The sequence below is a fragment of the Saccopteryx leptura genome, chromosome 1 (assembly GCF_036850995.1).
Source record: "Saccopteryx leptura isolate mSacLep1 chromosome 1, mSacLep1_pri_phased_curated, whole genome shotgun sequence".
Lineage (NCBI taxonomy): Eukaryota > Metazoa > Chordata > Mammalia > Chiroptera > Emballonuridae > Saccopteryx > Saccopteryx leptura.
The window spans coordinates 86,313,126-86,333,858 of NC_089503.1; the positions used below are offsets into that span (position 1 = coordinate 86,313,126).

At 37.9% G+C, this 20,733-nt stretch overlaps 1 protein-coding gene across 1 annotated transcript in view; it reads left to right on the top strand.

Moving 5' to 3' along the window:
- ARHGAP42 (Rho GTPase activating protein 42) overlaps positions 1-20,733 on the top strand; it is a 283,181-nt gene that overhangs the window by 207,963 nt on the left and 54,485 nt on the right. Inside the window, exons 5-6 of the mRNA XM_066371165.1 lie at positions 3,285-3,386; positions 13,515-13,625. Of these exons, the coding sequence (XP_066227262.1) occupies positions 3,285-3,386; positions 13,515-13,625 (213 nt within the window). The remainder of the gene's footprint in view (positions 1-3,284; positions 3,387-13,514; positions 13,626-20,733) is intronic.

The following is a 20,733-nucleotide window of genomic DNA, read 5'->3' on the forward strand; positions in this document are numbered from 1 at the left end:
AGAAGTATGTATTGTTTTCAGGAATATGCTTCTCTAGATTATAGTTGTCCTTCATGTGGTCTACTCTTCAAACTTAGCTCTTTAATTTTATGCTAGACCTGAGTGTGTTTTGTTGTCTTTATCATGGGAACCTTTGAATAGACCATTTTTTGCTGGCCCGATGGTGTGAAGGGCCTGGTTTTGGACAAGAGTCCAAGAAGTGCTTCTGGGAATAATTTTTGCATTGCCAGGAATGCTGATGTGTTGGCCCTGAATTAACATTTCCAAAAATGCCATCAAGCACTGACCAAAAACAAAGATGCAAGTGTAGTCACCACAGCTGTGTTCTCTTCTCCTTCAACCAGTTTATTCTTCTGTATACAGTGAGAACTGTTAAGTCCCCATTGAAAGACAAAAGTGAACCAGTTTTATGTACTATTCTGTAATGCAGCTGGTGGCCCCCAACGGTGTATATGCTATTGGGTTTGAGTTAAGGCCATTCATGCAGAATTGTCCCTTGTAACACAGACATTGGCTTTTTGAACAAATGGAATGTCATTGAGGCACTATGGTGACCAGTGTTATCATGGAAGAGTTTTATTTTTTCATTAAATATTTATTGAGCACTCTGAAATATTCAGTTTTAAGGGGAATAAGATATACATTAATTTCTCTGCTACAATGTAGAACATGAACAGTATGAGAAACCCGTAAGCTACATGAGCATTCCCAAGGGAGTGATGATAAAGAGGTTTATTTGAGTTAGATGCTGAAAGGAGATATAACTTCAATATGTTGAAATTGGAAGAAATGAGCATTTATGTCAAAGGGAAGAAGACTTGGAGAGGAGGAAAAAAAAAAGGAATAAGAGTTCAAAAGGGATTAGTGAGAGAGACTTTTGGAGAGGTAGATTGGGCAGGTGAATTGTGGGCATGAAACACCAGTTTAAGAGTAACACCACTAAGCAAAGGATGAAATGTTCAAGCCACATACTGTTCCCAGAGTGGAGAGGACAAGGCCCTCCCATCCTGACCCTTGGGCTTTCTTGCTTCTTTTGGGTCTGCACAGTTTATATGAGTTTCTCAACATTCCTTTTTTGGATTTATTTTTCATTTGTGTTTCACCTACTAGAACCACATTTTCTCCTTAGGTAATGAAAATTCTTTGAGGGTTTTGACTCCCCCCCCCCTTCATCTATAGATATGATATTGTAAAGTACAAACATATCAGTGCTTCTTAAATGGTCTGAAAGTGATTTGAACTCTTCAGTGCAGCTTTACCAATTAACTTTCTAACATTCCTTTTATGGAATTAGGTCATGCTGAATTCCTTGAAATATAATTGAGGTATAAAAAGTTCAGAGTGCCATCAAGATAGAATTACCTAGATGTATAAACCTGGATCTGACAACCTCAGAATAGTGGGAAAGACAGTCCAGAGTTCTGTCTGTACTTTCCTCCCTTTTTCCCTTCTTTCCTTCCTTGCCCCATCCATCCATCCATCCATTCACTCATCCATTGTTTTTAATTAACCTCTTCCAAATACTTATGCAAATAATGAAGCAAAACATTATGCATAATAATCATACAGCTTGTTTTTTAATCTTTCTTTCAAACACAGCTGGCACACAAGCTTAATTAATTTAAGGTATACAACATAGTAAAGCTTTTTTTAAAAAAAACAATGCTTGAATTTCTGGCTGAGAGAAATAGGAATCTGTATTTTGAATAAGCTTAAAAATACTCAGCTCTAATTAAAGTGGTTCAGGGATTGTTCTTCCAGAAACACTGAAATAAAAGCAAAGAATAGTACTACTTTAGCCAATGAAATTTGAGTGTGGTTACCTAGTATTTATTTCATATGGACTCATAAATGGAAAAAGCATACATATTTATGCCTGGAGATTATATGCCCATGCATGTCCTGTTCCTTTTAGGATTAATTTCATTTGCATTTCTATAGAAGCATGTGTTAGGATGAAAGATAAAGTCCTCCTCCTGCCTGACCAGGCGGTGGCACAGTGGATAGAACATCGGACTGTGATGCGAAAGGACCCAGGTTCAAGACCCCAAGGTCGCCAGCTTGAGCGCAGGCTCAACTGGTTTGAGCAAAAGCTCACCAGCTTGGATCCAAGGTCACTGGCTCGAGCAAGGGGTTACTCCTTCTGCTGAAGGCCTGCCGTCAAGGCACATATGAGAAAGCAATCAATGAACAACTAAGGTGTCACAACGAAAAACTGATGATTGATGCTTCTCATCTTTCTTCGTTCCTGTCTGTCCCTATCTATGCCTCTCTCTGACTCTCTCTCTGTCTCTGTAAATAATAATAAAAAAAAGTCCTCCTCCTCCTTTGCAAAAGACCAAAAGGCATCCTGGTTATAGCTGCCCCTTCAAAACAAAAACGTTATTTTAGGGGTAAGTGAAGGTCAGTTATTAGTTATGTTGAGTATATGATGCAGATACTGTTAATCCTTTTGATTTGACTTTGAATTAGCTGGTTTAATAATTTTACGCTTTTTTTTTTTTTTTGACAGAGAGAGGGATAGATAGGGACAGACAGACAGGAATGGAGAGAGATAAGAAGCATCAATCATTAGTTTTTTGTTGTGACACCTTAGTTGTTCATCGATTGCTTTCTCATATGTGCCTTGACCGTGAGCCTTCAGCAGACCAAGTGACCCCTTCTCGAGCCAGCGACCTTGGGTCCAAGCTGGTGAGCTTTGCTCAAACCAGATGAGCCTGCGTTCAAGCTGGCAAACTCAGGGTCTTGAACCTGGGTCCTTCCGCATCCCAGTTCAACACTCTATCCACTGTGCCACTGCCTGGTCAGGCTGATTTTACGCTTTTAAAGTCTGTTTTCCTTCACTGTTGAGAACAAGTTTTTTGAAATATCAAGTCTTTTTATGCCTGGCAAATAATGATTTCTTTAAAAGACTCTGCACCAGCAGTTCTCCAAAATGATTATATATTATCTCATCCGATCACCAAAAAGCCTAAATCAGATATTTTCTCTTGTTGTAAATGTGCTAAATCAGCATCTCTAATTGAGAACCAGTTATAACTTGCTCCAAGGGATTCTACTGTCTCCAGTCTGGCCCCCTCCAGACATACAAGTTCCATGAGCTTCTTTGAGAGAACACATATTCAAATGACTTGGTTTTTTGTCCTTCTTTCTACTCCATGTAGTCTTGCACATAGATGGAGCTCACTAAAGATGGTTTTATTTGATATTTGATGGGATTGGTGAACATCAAAGTTTTCTTCAGGCTCTAATTTGAATATTTCATTATTATTGTTATCTCCTAGGATGGAAAGAAGAAGTTTGACAAGGAGAGTGAAAAATACTATTCTATTCTTGAAAAACATTTAAATTTATCTGCAAAGAAAAAGGAGTCTCATTTGCAAGAGGTAAGCTTTTCCAATTGAAATGTGGAAAGGGCATTAGCACTAAGTCATGTGAAGTCCAAATTTACAGTAGTAGAAGAATCTCAGAATCTGCTACTCTTTAATTAAAAAAAAAGAGGAACAGGTAATTGAACATTTACTATGGACAAGCTCTATGCTGAACATTTTGTATTTAATACTAACAGTGCCAAATGAAAGATAAGTATTTCCTTCAGAAAAAGAATGGAACAAATTTTTTTTGTTTTCTTCTCTTGGGTATATTTAGCTTTTAAGTGAAGTTGAAAATATTTGTTTTTAAGGTATATCTTCAGCATTGGGGAGGAGGGGACTACAGTTACACATTTTAAAATGTCAATTATTTTACATCTATTTTCTTAAAAAACAAGGCAACAAAAATATTTTACTAACATGGATGCATACAAGCAGTCCAGTTCTTTCTTTTTTATTTTATTTTATTTTATTTTATTTTATTTTATTTTATTTTATTTTATTTTATTTTATTTTATTTTATTTTATTTTTTTCTGAAGCTGGAAACGGGGAGACAGTCAGACAGACTCCTGCATGCGCCCGACCCGGATCCACCCGGCACGCCCACCAGGGGCAATGCTCTGCCCACCAGGGAGCGATGCTCTGCCCCTCCGGGGCATCGCTCTGCCTCGACCAGAGCCACTCTAGTGCCTGGGGCAGAGGCCAAGGAGCCACCCCCCAGCGCCTGGGCCATCTCTGCTCCAACGGAGCCTCGGTTGCGGGAGGGGAAGAGAGGGACAGAGAGGAAGGGGGGAGGGATGGAGAAGCAAATGGGCGCTTCTCCTGTGTGCCCTGGCCAGAATCGAACCCGGGTCCCCCACACGCCAGGCCGACGCTCTACCGCTGAGCCAACCGGCCAGGGCTAGTTCTTTCTTTCTTTCTTTCTTTCTTTCTTTCTTTCTTTCTTTCTTTCTTTCTTTCTTTCTTTCTTTCTTTCTTTCTTTCTTTCTTTCTTTCTTTCTTTCTTCTTTCTTTCTTTCTTTCTTTCTTAAATATCTGTCCTTTTTATTTGTAGTGCTTTAACTATAATTAGTAAAATCTTCTAGGCCTTTTACTAAGGAAAAATGCAGTTCAAGTTCCAATGATGGAATATGTTTAAAAAAAATTGGACTTTGTCATTTTCATCTCAACAGCGAAGATATCTTGACACTCTGCCCACTGTTTCCCTGAATCTACCATGGTTGTCTCAGAGCCTCAAGACGGAAGTTAACGTCCTTTCACCTGGCTCGTTACTGCTCTTCCAGCTGTCCTAGGGAGTCTTGTACCATGCTGAGTCTCCTTTAGACTTTTTTCCCTTCATCCTCAGCACTTGTAGGTATCTTTTAAATGCCTCATCCTGAGCTAGCAAAACCAATGAGCTGTTTTTCCAAATCAACCTGGTCTTCTGCGTTCTGTGTTCTTTCTTTTGTTTCTCTTACCTCCACATTCATCCACAGGGATGCTTGACCTCGTGAGAGTAGGACTAGAGTTTCACTGTGTCGAAAAGTCATTCGGGGGTTAGTTTTGCTTCTGATTCCTTTCTTCTACACTCTCATGTACTCTTGAGGGATTTGAACTTTTTCACTTAAATGGATTTAATTTTGGGAAGTTTCGTTATTTAAACATGAGTTTATTAAGACCTATATTTTGTTTATTAAAACAGAATAATTGAATGTAAAATTGTATGCCTGTGGAAAGCTTTTGCAGCTAAAGTGAAATAGAAAAAAAAATCTGTCATTAAGAAAAATTAATATTTTTAATTTTCAAGGGTATATTTAATCTTATAAGGTATTATGTTAACAATTTAATATTATGTTGACACATTCCATACTACTACTACCTCTTTTTATTCTCCTTTTTCTTTCTTTTTTTTTCTTTTTTTCCTCTTCTGACTCTTTCTTTACTCCATGCTTTGGTTATATTAACTTTTGATCTTGCCCAAACAAGCCAAGACTGGCATGCCTCAGGGCCTTTGAACTTACTGTTCAGCCTGGAAACTCTTACTATGCCTGCATTATTCCATTCTCAGTTTTTCTTCTTTATTTTTAAAATTTTTTCTCCTCTTTCCCATCTCCTTGCCCCCTGACTCTAGCAACAACCAGACTCTTTATTTATGTGCTTTTATTTATTTATTTATTTTAGATTCCACTTATAAGAGAGATCATATGGTGTTTTTCTTTCTTTGTCTGAATTTTCATTTAGCATAATGCCCTCAAGGTCCATCCAGGTTGTCAAAATGGCAAGATTTTATTCTTTATTTATTTATTTTGACTGAATAATATTTCATATATAATAATATTATACATATTAAACATATGTACCACAATTTATTTACTTATTCATCCACCTATGGAAGTTTAGGTTGTTTTCATGTCTTGGCTATTGATACTAATTCTGCAATGAATGTGCAAGTGCATACATCTTTTTTAGTTAGTGTTTTCATTTTCTTCAGATAAATACCCAGAAGTGAAATTGCTGGATCATATGGGAGTTCTATTTTTTAATTGTTTGAAGAACGTTCATACTATTTTTCATAATGGCTGCACCAGTTTACATTCTTACCAACATTTGTTATCTCGTCTTTTTGATGATAGCCATTCTAACGGTGTAAAATGCTATCTCATTGTGGTTTTGACTTGCATTTCCCTGATGATTAATGATGCTGAGCATCTTTTCATGAACCTCTTGGCCATCTGTATGTCTTCTTTTGGTAAATGTCTGTTCAGATCCTCTCTCCATTTTTTTAATAGAATTGTTTTTGTTTTTACTATTGACTTGTATGAGTTCTTTATATATTTTGGATATTATCCCGCTATCAGATATGTGATTTGCAAATATTTTCTTCCATTCAGTACATTATTTTTTTATTTTGTTGATTGTTTGCTGTGCAGTGGCCTTTTAGTGTGATCTAGTCTCATTGATTTATTTTTGCTTTTATTGCTTTTGCTTTTGATTTGAGATTCAAAAAGTCATCACCAAGACCTATGTCAAGGAGCTTATCACCTACATTTTCTTATAGGCATTTTATGGTTTCAGGTCTTATATTCAAGTCTTTAATCTATTTGAGTAAATTTTTGGTATGGTGTAAGATAGTGATTGAGTTTCACTTTTTTGCATCTCTTTGTCCAGTTTCCCAACACCATTTATTGAAGAGACTATTCTTTCCCCACTGTATATCCTTGACTCCTTTCTCATAAATTTATTGACCATTTATGCATGGATTTTTTTCTGAGCTCTCTAGTGTTTTCCATTGGTCTGTTTTTATACCAATGCCATATTATTTTATATACCTTAACTTTGTAATATAGTTGAAATCTGGGTTCATGATACTTCTATCTTTTTTTTCTCAGATTGCTTTGTCTATATGGGATTTTTTGTGCTTCCACACAAATTTAATAATATATTCACCTATTTCAAATTTCTTTTATGCTCACAGTTCTCTAAACATTGCACTAGAATAAACCTAAGAGAGAATGCGGTATGTAGGGGAAGTCATGTGTAGACAGGCTTCTGTAATGATCACCTACATACTGCACACCAAGCCAAGTGTCATGGCCAGGTGCTATTTTAAAATTTGCCTGCCTCAAAATCAAGAGTGATTTTTAAAGTCTCTACAGGGTCAGAGGTTCACCAGTTGTTGGTGAATATGCAAGGCCACACCTTGACAGGACACTGCTTAAATCTTTTAAGCAAATGCTAACTTGATTCTAATTTTAATGTCCTCTAGAGGATATATTTTCATTTTCCCTAGATCAATATATAATACTTTGCTTATTAGTAGTCTTCAGTCCCTTAGGCTCTGATACTGGCTTCTTACTGCTCTTCCGGCTGTCCTAGAGAGTCTTGTACTATGCTGAGTCTCCTTTAGACTCTTTTCCCTTCTCCCTCTGTACTTGTAGGTATCTTTTAAATATCTCATTCTGATCTAGCAAAACCAGTGAGCTGCTTTTCCAAATCAACCTGGTCCTCTGCGTTCTGTGTTCTTTCATTTGTTTCTCTTACCTCCACATTCATCCACAGGGATGCTTGACATCCTGTGGTTTTATCCATTCTGGTTTTATATGTAATTGGAAGTTAGTAGCATGGTTAATAACCTCTGCTTATCCCACTCCACACAGTCACATACAGACATATACTCACGCATGTGCATACATGCACATATTTCTTTTCCAGGAGGCACAGCCTGCTCATCTGGCTCCTTGTTCATTTTTATCATGGGAAATAAGTGGCTGCCCATATCCAGGATTGAATGAGGAATCAGTTGTGTTGGTTGATCTCCAAGACCATCAGTCAGGTGGTCATTGGAATAAGCAGAATTGGAAACAGACTTGTCAAGATTTTAGATTTTACACTAAATGTAAAATACTAATATTTAATATGTGAGAGTTTAATTTCTTTCTAAGCATAAAATAAGAAGAAGAGGAAGAGATCATGAAATGTGGAAAGACCAGAATACATAAAAATAATGTCTGTTTTAGAAGAATTTAAATTAAATTAAATTAAAAGCAAAGTGTTAGGGAATTGATATAGCATAATGCATAGGGTTACCATCAGTTATACCCAAGATGTGTTTGCAAATCAATGTGAAATTGATAGTCTTCAGTTGAAAAAATAGGCTAAGAGTATGAATGGGCATTTCATCAGAGAAGAAATACAAGCCATAGTGAATATTGTATGTTTCAACATCATATGTATTAAAATAGAATGAAAATTAGTAATAATGACAGGATGTTAAGCTTATTAAAATATTTCCACTATTGGTGACGGTATCGGAAACTGAGCACCCTTTTGTTTGTCTGGTAGAAACAAAATTATTCAATCATTCTTGAGGTAAATTTGATGGCATATTTCAAAAAATTTTAAATGTATGGGATAGTGAAAATTATTTCTATTGATAAGAATTTACCCAAGATAAATGGTCAGAAATGAGCATAAAAATAAATGGTATAAATATGGTGACCCAAGATCCCTCTTGCAATGCAAAAAAATTAATCATTTTTTATGTTTTAGTTATAGCTGACATACAATATTATATTACTTTCAGGTGTACCACCCAGTGATTAGACATTATATAACTTACTAAGTGAGCATCTTGATGTCTCATATCCACATGACACCATACTAGTTATTAGAATATTACTGACTATATTTCTTGTGCTGTACTTTACATCCCCATGACTTCTGTAACTACCAATTTGTACTTCTTACACTCTCCATCCTTTATATTCATTCTCCCCAACCCCTTCCCATCTGGTAATGATCAAAATGTTCTCTGAATCTATGGGTGTTTCTGTTCTGCCTTTTTATTTTTTATTCTAGATTCAAATATCTGAAATGATACAAAAGAATGATTGGGGTAAATACAAGAATATAGCTTGATGAAAAATGAAATATGATTTGTCTGGGATACAAAACTCTTATTGGGAAAATCATTTAAAGACATTGGGAAATATTCATTAGCTTAAATGGCGGGGCAGGGGGCAGGGGGAACAAAATTTAAAGCAGAATGTACAGACAGTATTATTTAGGTTTAAAGTAGCTTTGTGTGTGAGTGTTACACATTAAAATGTTAATGGTGGGAATGCAAGCTTTATTATCTTTACATTTCTTTGTATAGTAGTAAGTAATGAATAAATTTATAAAAATGAATGTGTAATATTTTTATAATTAGGAAAAAGTGAAGGAGAAAAGAAATTCTTTTAGAATCTCAGATTTTGGGTTTCCACATATCACTAAATATGCTTCGAACAGCTCCCTCTTATCTCTACCTCCTAAATGAAAGCAATCCCTCAGTTTCTACCCTTATACTGCTATTCTTATCCTTCAGTCTATGTCCCCAGCATCTCTTCTATCCATACTGTGTGTAACATCCCGATGATGTCTCTTGGTTCATGATTTTATCACGCCTGACCACCTTTCCACTGCCCAGGACTTGACCCACGTCTTAGTGACACATTGAAATCTCACACATCACCATTTTCTTAACTTTCCTCTGACTTCTCACTTCTTTCATTCTGTCAGTGCTGGTATTTCATGTATTAGAGTTATCTTTGACATTTCCTCCCTTGTTTCTCACACCTGCATCCTCTTTTCTTCTCTTTCTTGCTGAGATATACCAGACATCTTCACCCTGATTAAATAAGCTCTTTTACTGAATAAGAGGTCTCCTTATATTCACATGCGCTCAGCCACACCATTGAATCAATGTCTTCTACACTGTCCTCACACTCATCTTCTTGAGATTCTGCTTTGATCTTGTCGACACTTTCCTCAGGCTTTTGCAGTATCTATAGTATGAAGTTTGCGCTCATTCTCTCTTTTCTGCCTTGACTGTCATTTCTGACTGTGTCAGGCAAACTTTCTGATCTACCAAAGCAGAACTTTCCTGAACTCTCTGTTCCCTCACTCAGACTCTTCTCCTTGTGTCTCCACCTAGTCAAAACCTCCCCATTCTTCAGTCCACCTTAAATCTTTTTCTCTTCTGAGAAAAGAGTTTTGTTTTTTTTTCTTCTCTATTTTGAATTGAGATAGCTTATTGTAGGTGAGGACTAATTTAGCTTTCTGCAGAACTCTCTGGTTTTCTTATGTAATTAACTTGGTTTTATCCTGGGATGACTTTACTGTCCCCTTTGCCCTGTAAACAACAGTTTATACCTGCTGTTCTGGCCTAGTTATTACTGGTGCTCTCTTTTAGTTTGAAGAGGTTGGTCAATCCCTGGCCGGTTGGCTCAGCGGTAGAGCGTCGGCCTGGTGTGCAGGAGTCCCGGGTTCGATTCCCGGACAGGGCACACAGGAGAAGCGCCCATCTGCTTCTCCACCCCTCCCCCTCTCCTTCCTCTCTGTCTCTCTCTTCCCCTCCCGCAGCCAAGGCTCCATTGGAGCAAAGATGGCCCGGGCGCTGGGGATGGCTCTGTGGTCTCTGCCTCAGGTGCTAGAATGGCTCTGGATGCAACAGAGCGACACCCCAGATGGGCAGAGCATCGCCCCCTGATGGGCATGCTGGGTGGATCCTGGGCGGGCACATGCGGGAGTCTGTCTGCCTCCCCATTTCCAGCTTTGAAAAAATGAAAAAAAAAAGAAAAGGTTGGTCAGTAAGTGATATGGTTCTCCTACTTGTCCAGTGTAAAATATAAGGCAACAGGCGCTAGTGAACAACACACTATGTGAGCTTCAATATTAATGGGACTCATCTCAAGTAAGGAATGTCTTTCAAAAAATTGTGCACTGAAAAGAAATTAAATTGTATGCTTGAAGCACTGCACATTGTGGCTGACCTTTCAGAGCAAATTTGGTGTAGCAAATTCAGCTTGATAGGAGATAATGGGCAATATCTGTGACTGGCAAATGGCAGGAGTCACTATTTCTTTTATCCTTCTGTATGACCCACACCCCTTTGATGAGATGGGGTTGTGTATGGCAAATCAATCTCTGAGGAAATAATAACCCCAGATTTAGTGATTTGCTAGGACTCGTGGCTACGATTTATTACAGTGAAAAGGTACAAAAACATCAGCAAAGGATGCATAGGACGATGTCTGGGGGAGACCAGGCACAAGCTTCCGAGGGTCCTTTGCCAGGAGAGACACACTGCACAAACTTAATTCCCCCAGTAGTAGTAAGTTTGAAAAAAAAACTTGTGAAATGTTGTCTATTAGAAACTCCTTAGAGACTGAGTGCCCATGGCATTTACTGGGAGCTGGTCACATAGGCACTTTCCATTTGTCATGTACCCAAATTCCTGACTCCCAGAAGGAAAGCAGGTGTTCAAAATAAGCCATATTGTTTGCACAAACAGTTTTGACAAAGTGAACACTCTTATCAATTAGGGCAGTGGGAACTCGCCCAAAATCAACATTTCTCAGATGCAACCAAGAGCAAACTCATAAACCTGCCTTCCAGTGGGTGGCATCGTGCCTGCTGTGCTCTCTTCTGCAAAGTTTTGTTGACAGAAATAATCATGTGTGTTACAGAGGTGGCTCAACATTCTAGTTTGTCCCTGTGTGCTCATCAGAGCAATCAGTGACATTATCTTTAAAGTAAATAAAACTTTCAGAAATAACTTGTGCACTAGGATGATATATATTATCTCTGGGACTAGAAATAGTCTTGTATCCTTTGCCTCCAGTGCTGTCCTGGTGCTCTGTCTCAGAGAGCTGGGCTTCTTTCTCTCTTTCTGACCCCTTCATTCACTGATGTTGGCTTTGTGGTTTGGAACTGCCTGTTTTGGGAATATTTACACCGCAGAAGCCAGCAAATATTGCAAATCCAGCTTTCTCCCCTCGAGAGCCAGTGGTTAAACATCTATTAGCATATCACTAAATATGCTTCCTTACCATTCCTTCTATAAATAGCGCAGTCTTCTAAGCAGTGGTAAGAACCAGTATATGATTTGTGTAGACAACTGATTGCCTTTGTGTTGATATGTATATCTTTTCTTGTTTAGAAATTATGTTTGGGAGCTGAAAAGCTTCTGGTTCACATTCCCTACCTGATTTATACATTCTTTTCATATGTTGTTTAGAAACTTGTAATTCTCAACTTTAAAATCCCTATTGAGTTGCTTATAATATTGGATTATTTTTAATTACATGAATAAATGCATAGCAAGTATATGTAATTATTTTAAAAGGTGTTTCAAATGAATTTTGAAGATGCCATGATATCCAAACCAGCAAACCTAATTTCATCTTTTTTTAAAGCTTCTGTTGTGAAATCATCATTGTAAAATGGCTCCAAATCAAATAGTCTACTCCCAAATTGTTGTTGGCAGATGCTGAATACTCCATAGGGCCCAGTCTTTTTTTCCCGTCTGCTTTTAGTAATCTCATCTGGCAGTGGGGAGTGTGTAACTGGACAAGAAAAGTAAAATCACGCCTCTCTGTTGAATCCCAATCAGGTTAAAATAGGACTCCGGGGATGGCTATGGCCACAGAAGAGAGGGGAGAGGCCATGTCAGAAAGAAAATGAATTACCTCAGTAATACTTTTCACACACTTAACAATAGAACCTTACTGTAGTCGTGAAGAAGAAACGTATGTGGCATTGATGGAGAATGAATCATTAGGTTACAACCATTCAAGTTTTTTGGCTCTGCTGCCAGTATTATCTTTTTAAGACCTCATGATGTGGTTTGCTGCTTGACATTCTCAGATGATTCTTCTGGAGTGAAAATCCAGATTTGCCAGGCAGTGTTCGAGATCTTTCATAGGGTGATGCTAACGTTACTTTCCCTCCACTCATTTACTCAGTGGACAGACTCTGTCAAACCCTTTCAGGCCTCTTTTCATCTCTATGGGAGTGACTTTTCTTTTTAAATCTTTGACGACTCACTACCAGTTGTTCATCTTAAAATTCAACTCAAACCACCACCATTTTCTCCTAGAACTTGTCTCTTTTTCTGTGATCCCACTGATTTTCAAATACATTTATATACCTTTCCTGTAATTATCTTTAAAGTGAACCGAATGTGTATGCTTATTCTGTTTTTCCTTTTCCTCCCACCCCATATACTATAAACTCTTGAGGGCAAAGACTGTTTTCCTGGCTTCTGTATTCATGATAATAATTGCTGTAATAAAACTTTTGGTGGCACATAATGTTTAATAAAGATTTCATGCTAGAGGCCCTGGCCGGTTGGCTCAGTGGTAGAGCGTCGGCCTGGCGTGCAGAAGTCTCGGGTTCGATTCCCAGCCAGGGCACACAGGAGAAGCGCCCATCTGCTTCTCCACCCCTCCCCCTCTCCTTCCTCTCTCTCTCTCTCTCTCTCTCTCTCTTCCCCTCCCGCAGCCGAGGCTCCATTGGAGCAAAGATGGCCCGGGCACTGGGAATGGCTCCTTGGCCTCTGCCCCAGGCGCTAGAGTGGCTCTGGTCTCGGCAGAGCGATGCCCGGAGGGGCAGAGCATCACCCCCTGGTGGGCAGAGCGTCGTCCCCTGGTGGGTGTGCCGGGTGGATCCCAGTCCGGCGCATGCGGGAGTCTGTCTATCTCTCCCCGTTTCCAGCTTCAGAAAAATACAAAAAAAAAAAAAAAAGATTTCACGCTAGAACCAGATTTGGGTCCCTCTTTAACATAGAACCATCGGCAGTTACTCCCCTGGGTCATGGTTTGCCTTTTTGTGCTCTTTAGGCAGACACACAAATTGACCGAGAACATCAAAACTTCTATGAAGCATCACTAGAATATGTCTTTAAAATTCAGGAAGTTCAAGAAAAAAAGAAGTTTGAATTTGTTGAACCGGTAAGTTTTAATTTCCTAATAAAATAGTAAGTTCGGTATATCCTGTGGGAAAAATAATGCAGTGTTTTTCTATTGAAAATTTTTATTCTTTAAAAATAAAATGGGAGGAAGGAGTGGGGGAAGGGCAGATAGGGGGAGCACAGGGCGCTTTTAGGGCAATAAAACTATTGTATTTGACACTGTACTGGTCATTATAGGTTTGTGAAAAACAACAGAATGTATGCACAAAGAGTGAATCCTAATGTAAGCTATGGACTTCAATTGGTAACAATGTATCAGTATGGGATTATCATTTGTAACAAGTGTGCCTCACTAATACCAGATACTAATAACAGGGAAAACTGTGTGGAGGGTTTAAGAGTATATATGGGAACCCTAATTTCTGCTCAATTTTTCTGTAAACCTAAAATGTTCTGAAAATGGCCTATTTTTTAAAAATTGAAAGTAAAAGGGTATATATTAGATCTACCTAAGCAGATAAACCTCACCGCTAAAGTGACCAAAGGTTTGGGTGACAGGAAAAAACATAAGGCTGTGTTTCTTCCTTTGTTCCACCCCAGTTCCATGCAGGGCTGGAACCTGTCTGACTTTCCAATGAAGTCATTTATTTTCCAAGTCGGTATAAAAAGTAATGGATCCCCTGATGTAAACCACATTACAGAAAAGAACAGGTGGCTGGTCTTTATAAGCTTACTTCATTTTCTTAGCATTTTCCTCCCAAATAATACCCTAATATGTTCCAATATTGGCTAAGTAGGCATATTCATGAGGCATCATCTATGATAAATAAGGTAAGTTCTATAATCAAGATAGTCTTCTGTTAGTATACAATGCTCAGTTCCCATGAGATGAGAGGACAATGATAGTAAAATATGCAAGTAATCAAATATATAACGTAAGTCATACCTTTCTTCCTATGTCAGTTTTTTTTTAATCTACTTATAATAAAATACCCTCTTCCTATTTTAGTGGAAGTGATGGGAAGAGGGAAGGAAAAACACATTTTAAAATATATTTGCCAGAATTTATCCTGAGCGAGACCCTCCTGGGACTCCCTAAAGATGATGGACACTGCGACAGACAGAGGCCGGCAGAGTGGCCAGTCCCTGCCTGGCTCGCAGCACCCCGCTTTCCCTCTCTCCCTTCGGCCTGAACACCTGACTTCCTCTGTAAACCGGGCACTTGGAAAGGGTTAAGACCAGCCCTTCAGCTAGGGGGATTTAAGGAACTGGAAGCCACACACAGGCTCAGGGATTAACTTTTACCTTTTATTTGGGAGAGCAGCCTTAACTTCAAGTTCTGTTTGCCAAGCAGCCGAGTCCTTAAGCCTCTCAGAATGACTTTGTAACCTCTACGTAGCAGATGCTTTGAGGAGCTGAATAAACATTTTTTAGTGGCCTTCTGAGGGTCTGGGTTTCTTGGAGAGCTGGTCCACCTAACAGCCCCGTGCCTGGGATAATACGACTCCTCCTTCTCAGGAACTCAGTTCTGCCTCGGAATCCTGCAGGGTTTTTGATGCCTCTCTACTTAGTAGCATACTTCTCCCCCCCCCCCCAGGGCCTGCCCCCTGGGATTTCTGAATCTTAGCTCTTCTCAACACCAAAACATTAGAGTCCTCCCATTAATTCTGATAGTCTTCCTTCATACTTCTTCCTTTCCTGCTCCCATTCCCTTCAGATACTGTGCCCGTTAGCTGCACTCTCCTTCCTTACACCTGGAATGATCCCTTCGCACCTGTAATAACTACTTTTACATCTGTTAACACCTCTCTGTTCTGGACGCACATGCAGGTAGCCCACTTTCCCACCTAAGCCTCTTTTCATGGTCCATCCTGTCTGGGAACAGACTAGACCATTCTGTCATATGACATCAGGTCCATAAGAAGGAGCCTGTAAAATCGTTTACTCACAGGTGACAGAGGAATGGTAAGCCTTTATGACTTCCTGTGATAAACATGTGGAGAAGTGGAAACTGTCCTTCAGTTGAAACGTGTTTCCTTTCTTCCCTACCATACCCCACACGGGGACAGTCTGACAGGCCTTCTGTAAATGCATGCCTTTCTTGTGACACCACAATCAAAATTGAAGTTTAAAATTTGTCTTTCTTCCAAAATATTTTCTTGGCTGCTGTATTTTTTTCTATTAGAATGTCTGGCCAAATCAGACAGTCCTGTCAGTTTAGTCTCGTTTTTATTTCTAGTCACAGAGTATCTTCCGTGGGGTTTTACTTCATTTCCATTTCAATAACGAGAAGTATGGGAATGGAGGCAATGAAACGTGGGCACTGGCTCTTTAGGTTGTGCAGTTGCAAATTAATGTGGAGGAAAAAAGTTTTTAAAATTTCCAAAACAAAGCTCCCAGGAGCTATAAACATAAAGACATATGAGGATACTTTAATATCTTCGCAGTTTTTATTCTGGAGAAATCCAATCCTGTTGCATTAATGTTTCATATTGCGGAAATCTGGCAGTCTATTCTAGTTTAGCCCCAGATTTACTTAACATGTATTAGAATAAAGCAAAATACCCTCAGGATGTGACTTTATAGAGATTGTAAGATACCCAGTGGGTAATATAAAGAGTCCTGATGATTCACATTAAATAACATTCTTGATGACGAGCATTTGAGATTATTTTACATGGTTTCAATTAATATCAAGATCCCACTGCCTGTGATAAAACTTCTACAGAATATTTAGGAGGTATTAGAAATGAAAAAAATACTCCTACAGCATCATTATTTTAAGGAAGGGGTTGGGGGAAAAGCTAAAACATGGAAAAAAGGGGGGCATTTACATATCTTTAAATAATACACTGTTTTATTTTAAAGTATACAGTAAATTAGCTATTTAAGCCCACTTATCCATTTATTATATAATTTTAATGGCAATCTTTATTTTCTATGGTTTATCACATTTTATATAATTTTTTTTATGATATATTGCATTTTATAGAGAAAGTAATGGTAAGTGTCTGGTGATCTCCAGACCTGCACTATTGAGTGTGCTAGCAACTCTCCATGCATGCTCTGGTTATTGAGCATTTGAAATGAGGCTGGTCTAGACTAAGATATACTGTAAGGGTGAAATACTATTAGATCGCAAAAGTTTAGTACAAAAAAAAGTTATCGCATTAATACCTCTTTTATATTAATTACATGTTTAAATAATAGTATTTTGGATATCTTGTGTTAAATAAAATACCAAAATTAATTTCACTTGATTTAAATTTTTTTAAAACATGACCACTAGAGAATTTAAAATTTCATACATGTGGTTCCCATTGTGTTTTGGTTGAACAGTGATAGACCGCATGTGCCCAGGTTTGCCAACAGGATATATGAATTCAGGTCTATAATGAAGGGAAGAGATCATCAGAGAGAAACATCTCTTGACCTTTAGATTGTACCATCTTGCCCCTTCTCAGAGTTGCCTGGAGTTTATGAGAACTTTGAGGAATTAGGGGAGAAAGCTTGAGACAATACCTAGACATAAGCAGCTTGCATAGGAGAGTTAGCCCTAGTACATCATAAGTGTATCATGGTGCATGAAGTTTTGTGGATCATAAAACTAGAAGAATCTTTATATGACTGAACCTACTTATGGTTCATTCAGCTGCAGTTTATGTGTATTTTCATCCTGTCCTTTCAGCATACTTTGCTGGGACTAATGCTTCACATGCAACTACTATGTCCTCTGTGTTTTCTTACATAAACCCCACACCACTTTACTGTTAGGTAGCTGTTGTCCTTTCAGATGAGGAAGTTAAGTCACAGAAAGGTAGTTGTCTGAGGTCACAAACCTAAAGAAGGGAAAAGTCTGGGGTCTAGAACCCAAATCTGAAATAACTGTTTAGTATCATTGGTTGCCTTATTGGCTGCTTGATTACAAAAATTAGTTTTTGTAATATTTGCTTTGACCAAATGAAATGGATGATCCCAGAAAATTGTATTGTAAAGCTATTACAATTTTTTTAAATTAGAAAATGATAGCAAGAGATTGACTTTTGCTTTGATAAAGGTAATTGACTCAGTGCACATATCTGTCCATTCATCCTTCTGTCCTTCCTTCCTTCCTCCTTCATGCTATTTTTTTTATTATTTTTTTATAAATAAATTTTTATTAATGTTAATGGGGTGACATCAATAAATCAGGGTACATATATTCAAAGAAAACATGTCCAGGTTATCTTGTCATTCAATTATGTTGCATACCCATCGCCCAAAGTCAGATTGTCCTCCGTCACCTTCTATCTAGTTTTCTTTGTGCTCCTCCTCCTCCCCTTCCCCCCCCCCCCCCCCCGTAACCACCACACTCTTGTCCATGTCTCTTAGTCTTGTTTTTATGTCCCACCAATGTATGGAATCATGTAGTTCTTGTTTTTTTCTGATTTACTTATTTCACTTCGTATAATGTTATTAAGATCCCACCATTTTGTTGTAAATGATCCGATGTCATCATTTCTTATGGCTGAGTAGTATTCCATAGTGTATATGTGCCACATCTTCTTTATCCGGTCTTCTATTGAAGGGCTTTTTGGTTGTTTCCATGTCTTGGCCACTGTGAACAATACTTCAATGAACATGGGGCTACATGTGTCTTTATGTATCAATGTTTCTGAGTTTTGGGGGTATATATCCAATAGAGGGATTGCTGGGTCATAAGGTAGTTCTATTTTCAGTTTTTTGAGGAACCACCATACTTTCTTCCATAATGGTTGTACTACTTTACATTCCCACCAACAGTGAATGAGGGTTCCTTTTTCTCCACAGCCTCTCCAACATTTGCAATTACCTGTCTTGTTGATAGAGTTGTCTCCCCAGGCCACCAATGACCAACTGCTTTCCATGTAAAGTCAGGGAGGTACAGAGGCTGAGTAGGAATAAGATGGAATCTGGCACCAATCCTATAGCTGTGCAATTGTGGCACACTTTTAAAACTCTCTGTGCTTCAAGTTTTTATTTATAAATTGTGGGTAAAAATTGTATGTAGTTTCGAAGATTGTGGTGAGGCTCAACAGTTTGTGCCTGGTGCACCGTTAGCATCTGGGAGGTACTGGCTGTATGAGCTCTCACCTGGGCCACTATCACTAGATATGATGGCTACATTTATTAGTGTAACTTCAAAGCCAGGCATAGCTTTTCAGAAACACAATTTTAAATTTTTCATGTTTCAAGATACACGTGTAAATTCTATAAGAGCAATTTCATATGAGAGCATTCTTTTTAGACTTAAATCTTTTTGTTTTGTTTAAAATTAATGTAAAAATGAAAATAAGCCATATTATAGAACCTAAAACATACCATTTTTGATCCCTTCCCTTGCTCTACTAAGTTTAATTTTACATTATTTGCTGAAGAAAATTTCATTTCACTTGCTCAGTATACTTTAGCTCTTTAGCTTATTGCATTATGAGGTATACTATAAAAACCTTTTGGGTTCTCTCAAAAAGGTTAAATAATTTAGATCAGCGGTTCTCAACCTGTGGGTCGCGACCCCAGCGAGGTCGCCTAAAGCCATCGGAAAATACATAATGCATAATTTACATTCCGAATCATAACTGAAGCAAAATTACAGTTATGAAGTAGCCACCAAAATTATTTTTTGGTTTGGGGTCATTGCAACATGAGGAACTGTATTGCGGGGCCACGGCATTAGAAAGGTTGAGAACCACTGGTTTAGAGAGTGAACCACAGCCATTTGCCAAGTGAATAAAATGTCTATCAGGTAGTGTGAAGACCTACAGGTCTTGAAAGTTAAAACTTTTTGTATTCTTTTTCAGTCAGAAAATTTAAGGTAAATCAAAATGAGCAATAAAACAATAGCATTCTTTAAAAAGCTCTGTTGGCCTAAAGATTAAATTCCTATCCTGCTAAAAACCTAAGTGCAGTCAATTATTCTATAAAATTAAAACAGTAAAGCTCTCTTTAGGTCATATGTATACCTTAAAATAAAATCCGTATTGGCCCTTTTATTTAATTCTAGTACTATTATTTAAAAATCTGAAATTTGCATTAGTAGTTAGATAGTTCATAAAGTTTTGATGAAGAAAAATCCATTCTATTTGTTTGGCTGACTCAAGGCCCTGAACTTCATTTTAGAACGCCATCATGGACAGATTGGGTCTACATGTCGTTTCTGCTGGACTTGAATTACTTTGCTGGTTACTGTACCCTCTCCATTTCTGTTGAGCTAAAAAGATAAGCTGACTTTATTCTTCATCGCTTCTGTTTCTTTACCACAGAATTTTGCGTCTGGCCACATCATCCGAATTCCATCCCTTTGAATGCTTTAGAAATACACCTTTAGGAACTCCTGAGGTTGAAATTATGTATATAATCACAACTTCAAAAAAAGTTTTTTGAATTTTTGAAATAATTGAATCAGCATATATATTTATCTATTCATTTATTTGTTCTTCCATCCTTCTTTCATCATCCTGTTTTAAAAGTTGTCAGGCCAGACTTCAGTGGACCAACTTCTTTCTATCCTTGGCCCTCTTTTTCTTTCAGATTTCTCATTTATTTGGTTAGGTTTTGATACTCACTCATTGCCACTCAATAAACTCCTCTGAACATCTATGTATTAGACTTAAAGTACTTTATACATAAATACATAATGACTTTATAGTATTTATAAAGTCTAATATATAGAATAGACTTAGGTTCTCCTCTAAGATATTCATCCCTAAGTTTCCTCCAAGTACGAAACAGCAGAGACTACAGGCTGAACTCAGAGGCACAAAACGTGTAAGAATTGATGCCTTGCCTTTACTCTACTTTTCCAATCTTCTTAGGGGTTTCAGTAGCCAAATGTAGAGGGTTGCATAAGGTTTTGATATCTTTTAGTGCATTCTAGTGCTCTGTGTATGAGAAGTGTTTATTTTATTTAAAAGCAGTCTTATTGGGATGTAATTCATGTATCATACAATACACCTATTTTTAGTTAATTTTTATCTGTGGTGTGAAGTCCAACTTTATTTTTTTACATGTGGCTCTCCAGTGGTCCAAGAATTATTGGTTGAAAAGACTATTCTTTACTCATTTTATTGTTTCGGTTCCCTCATTGAAAATAAGTTGACCATAGGTATGTGTGTTTACTTCTCGACTAT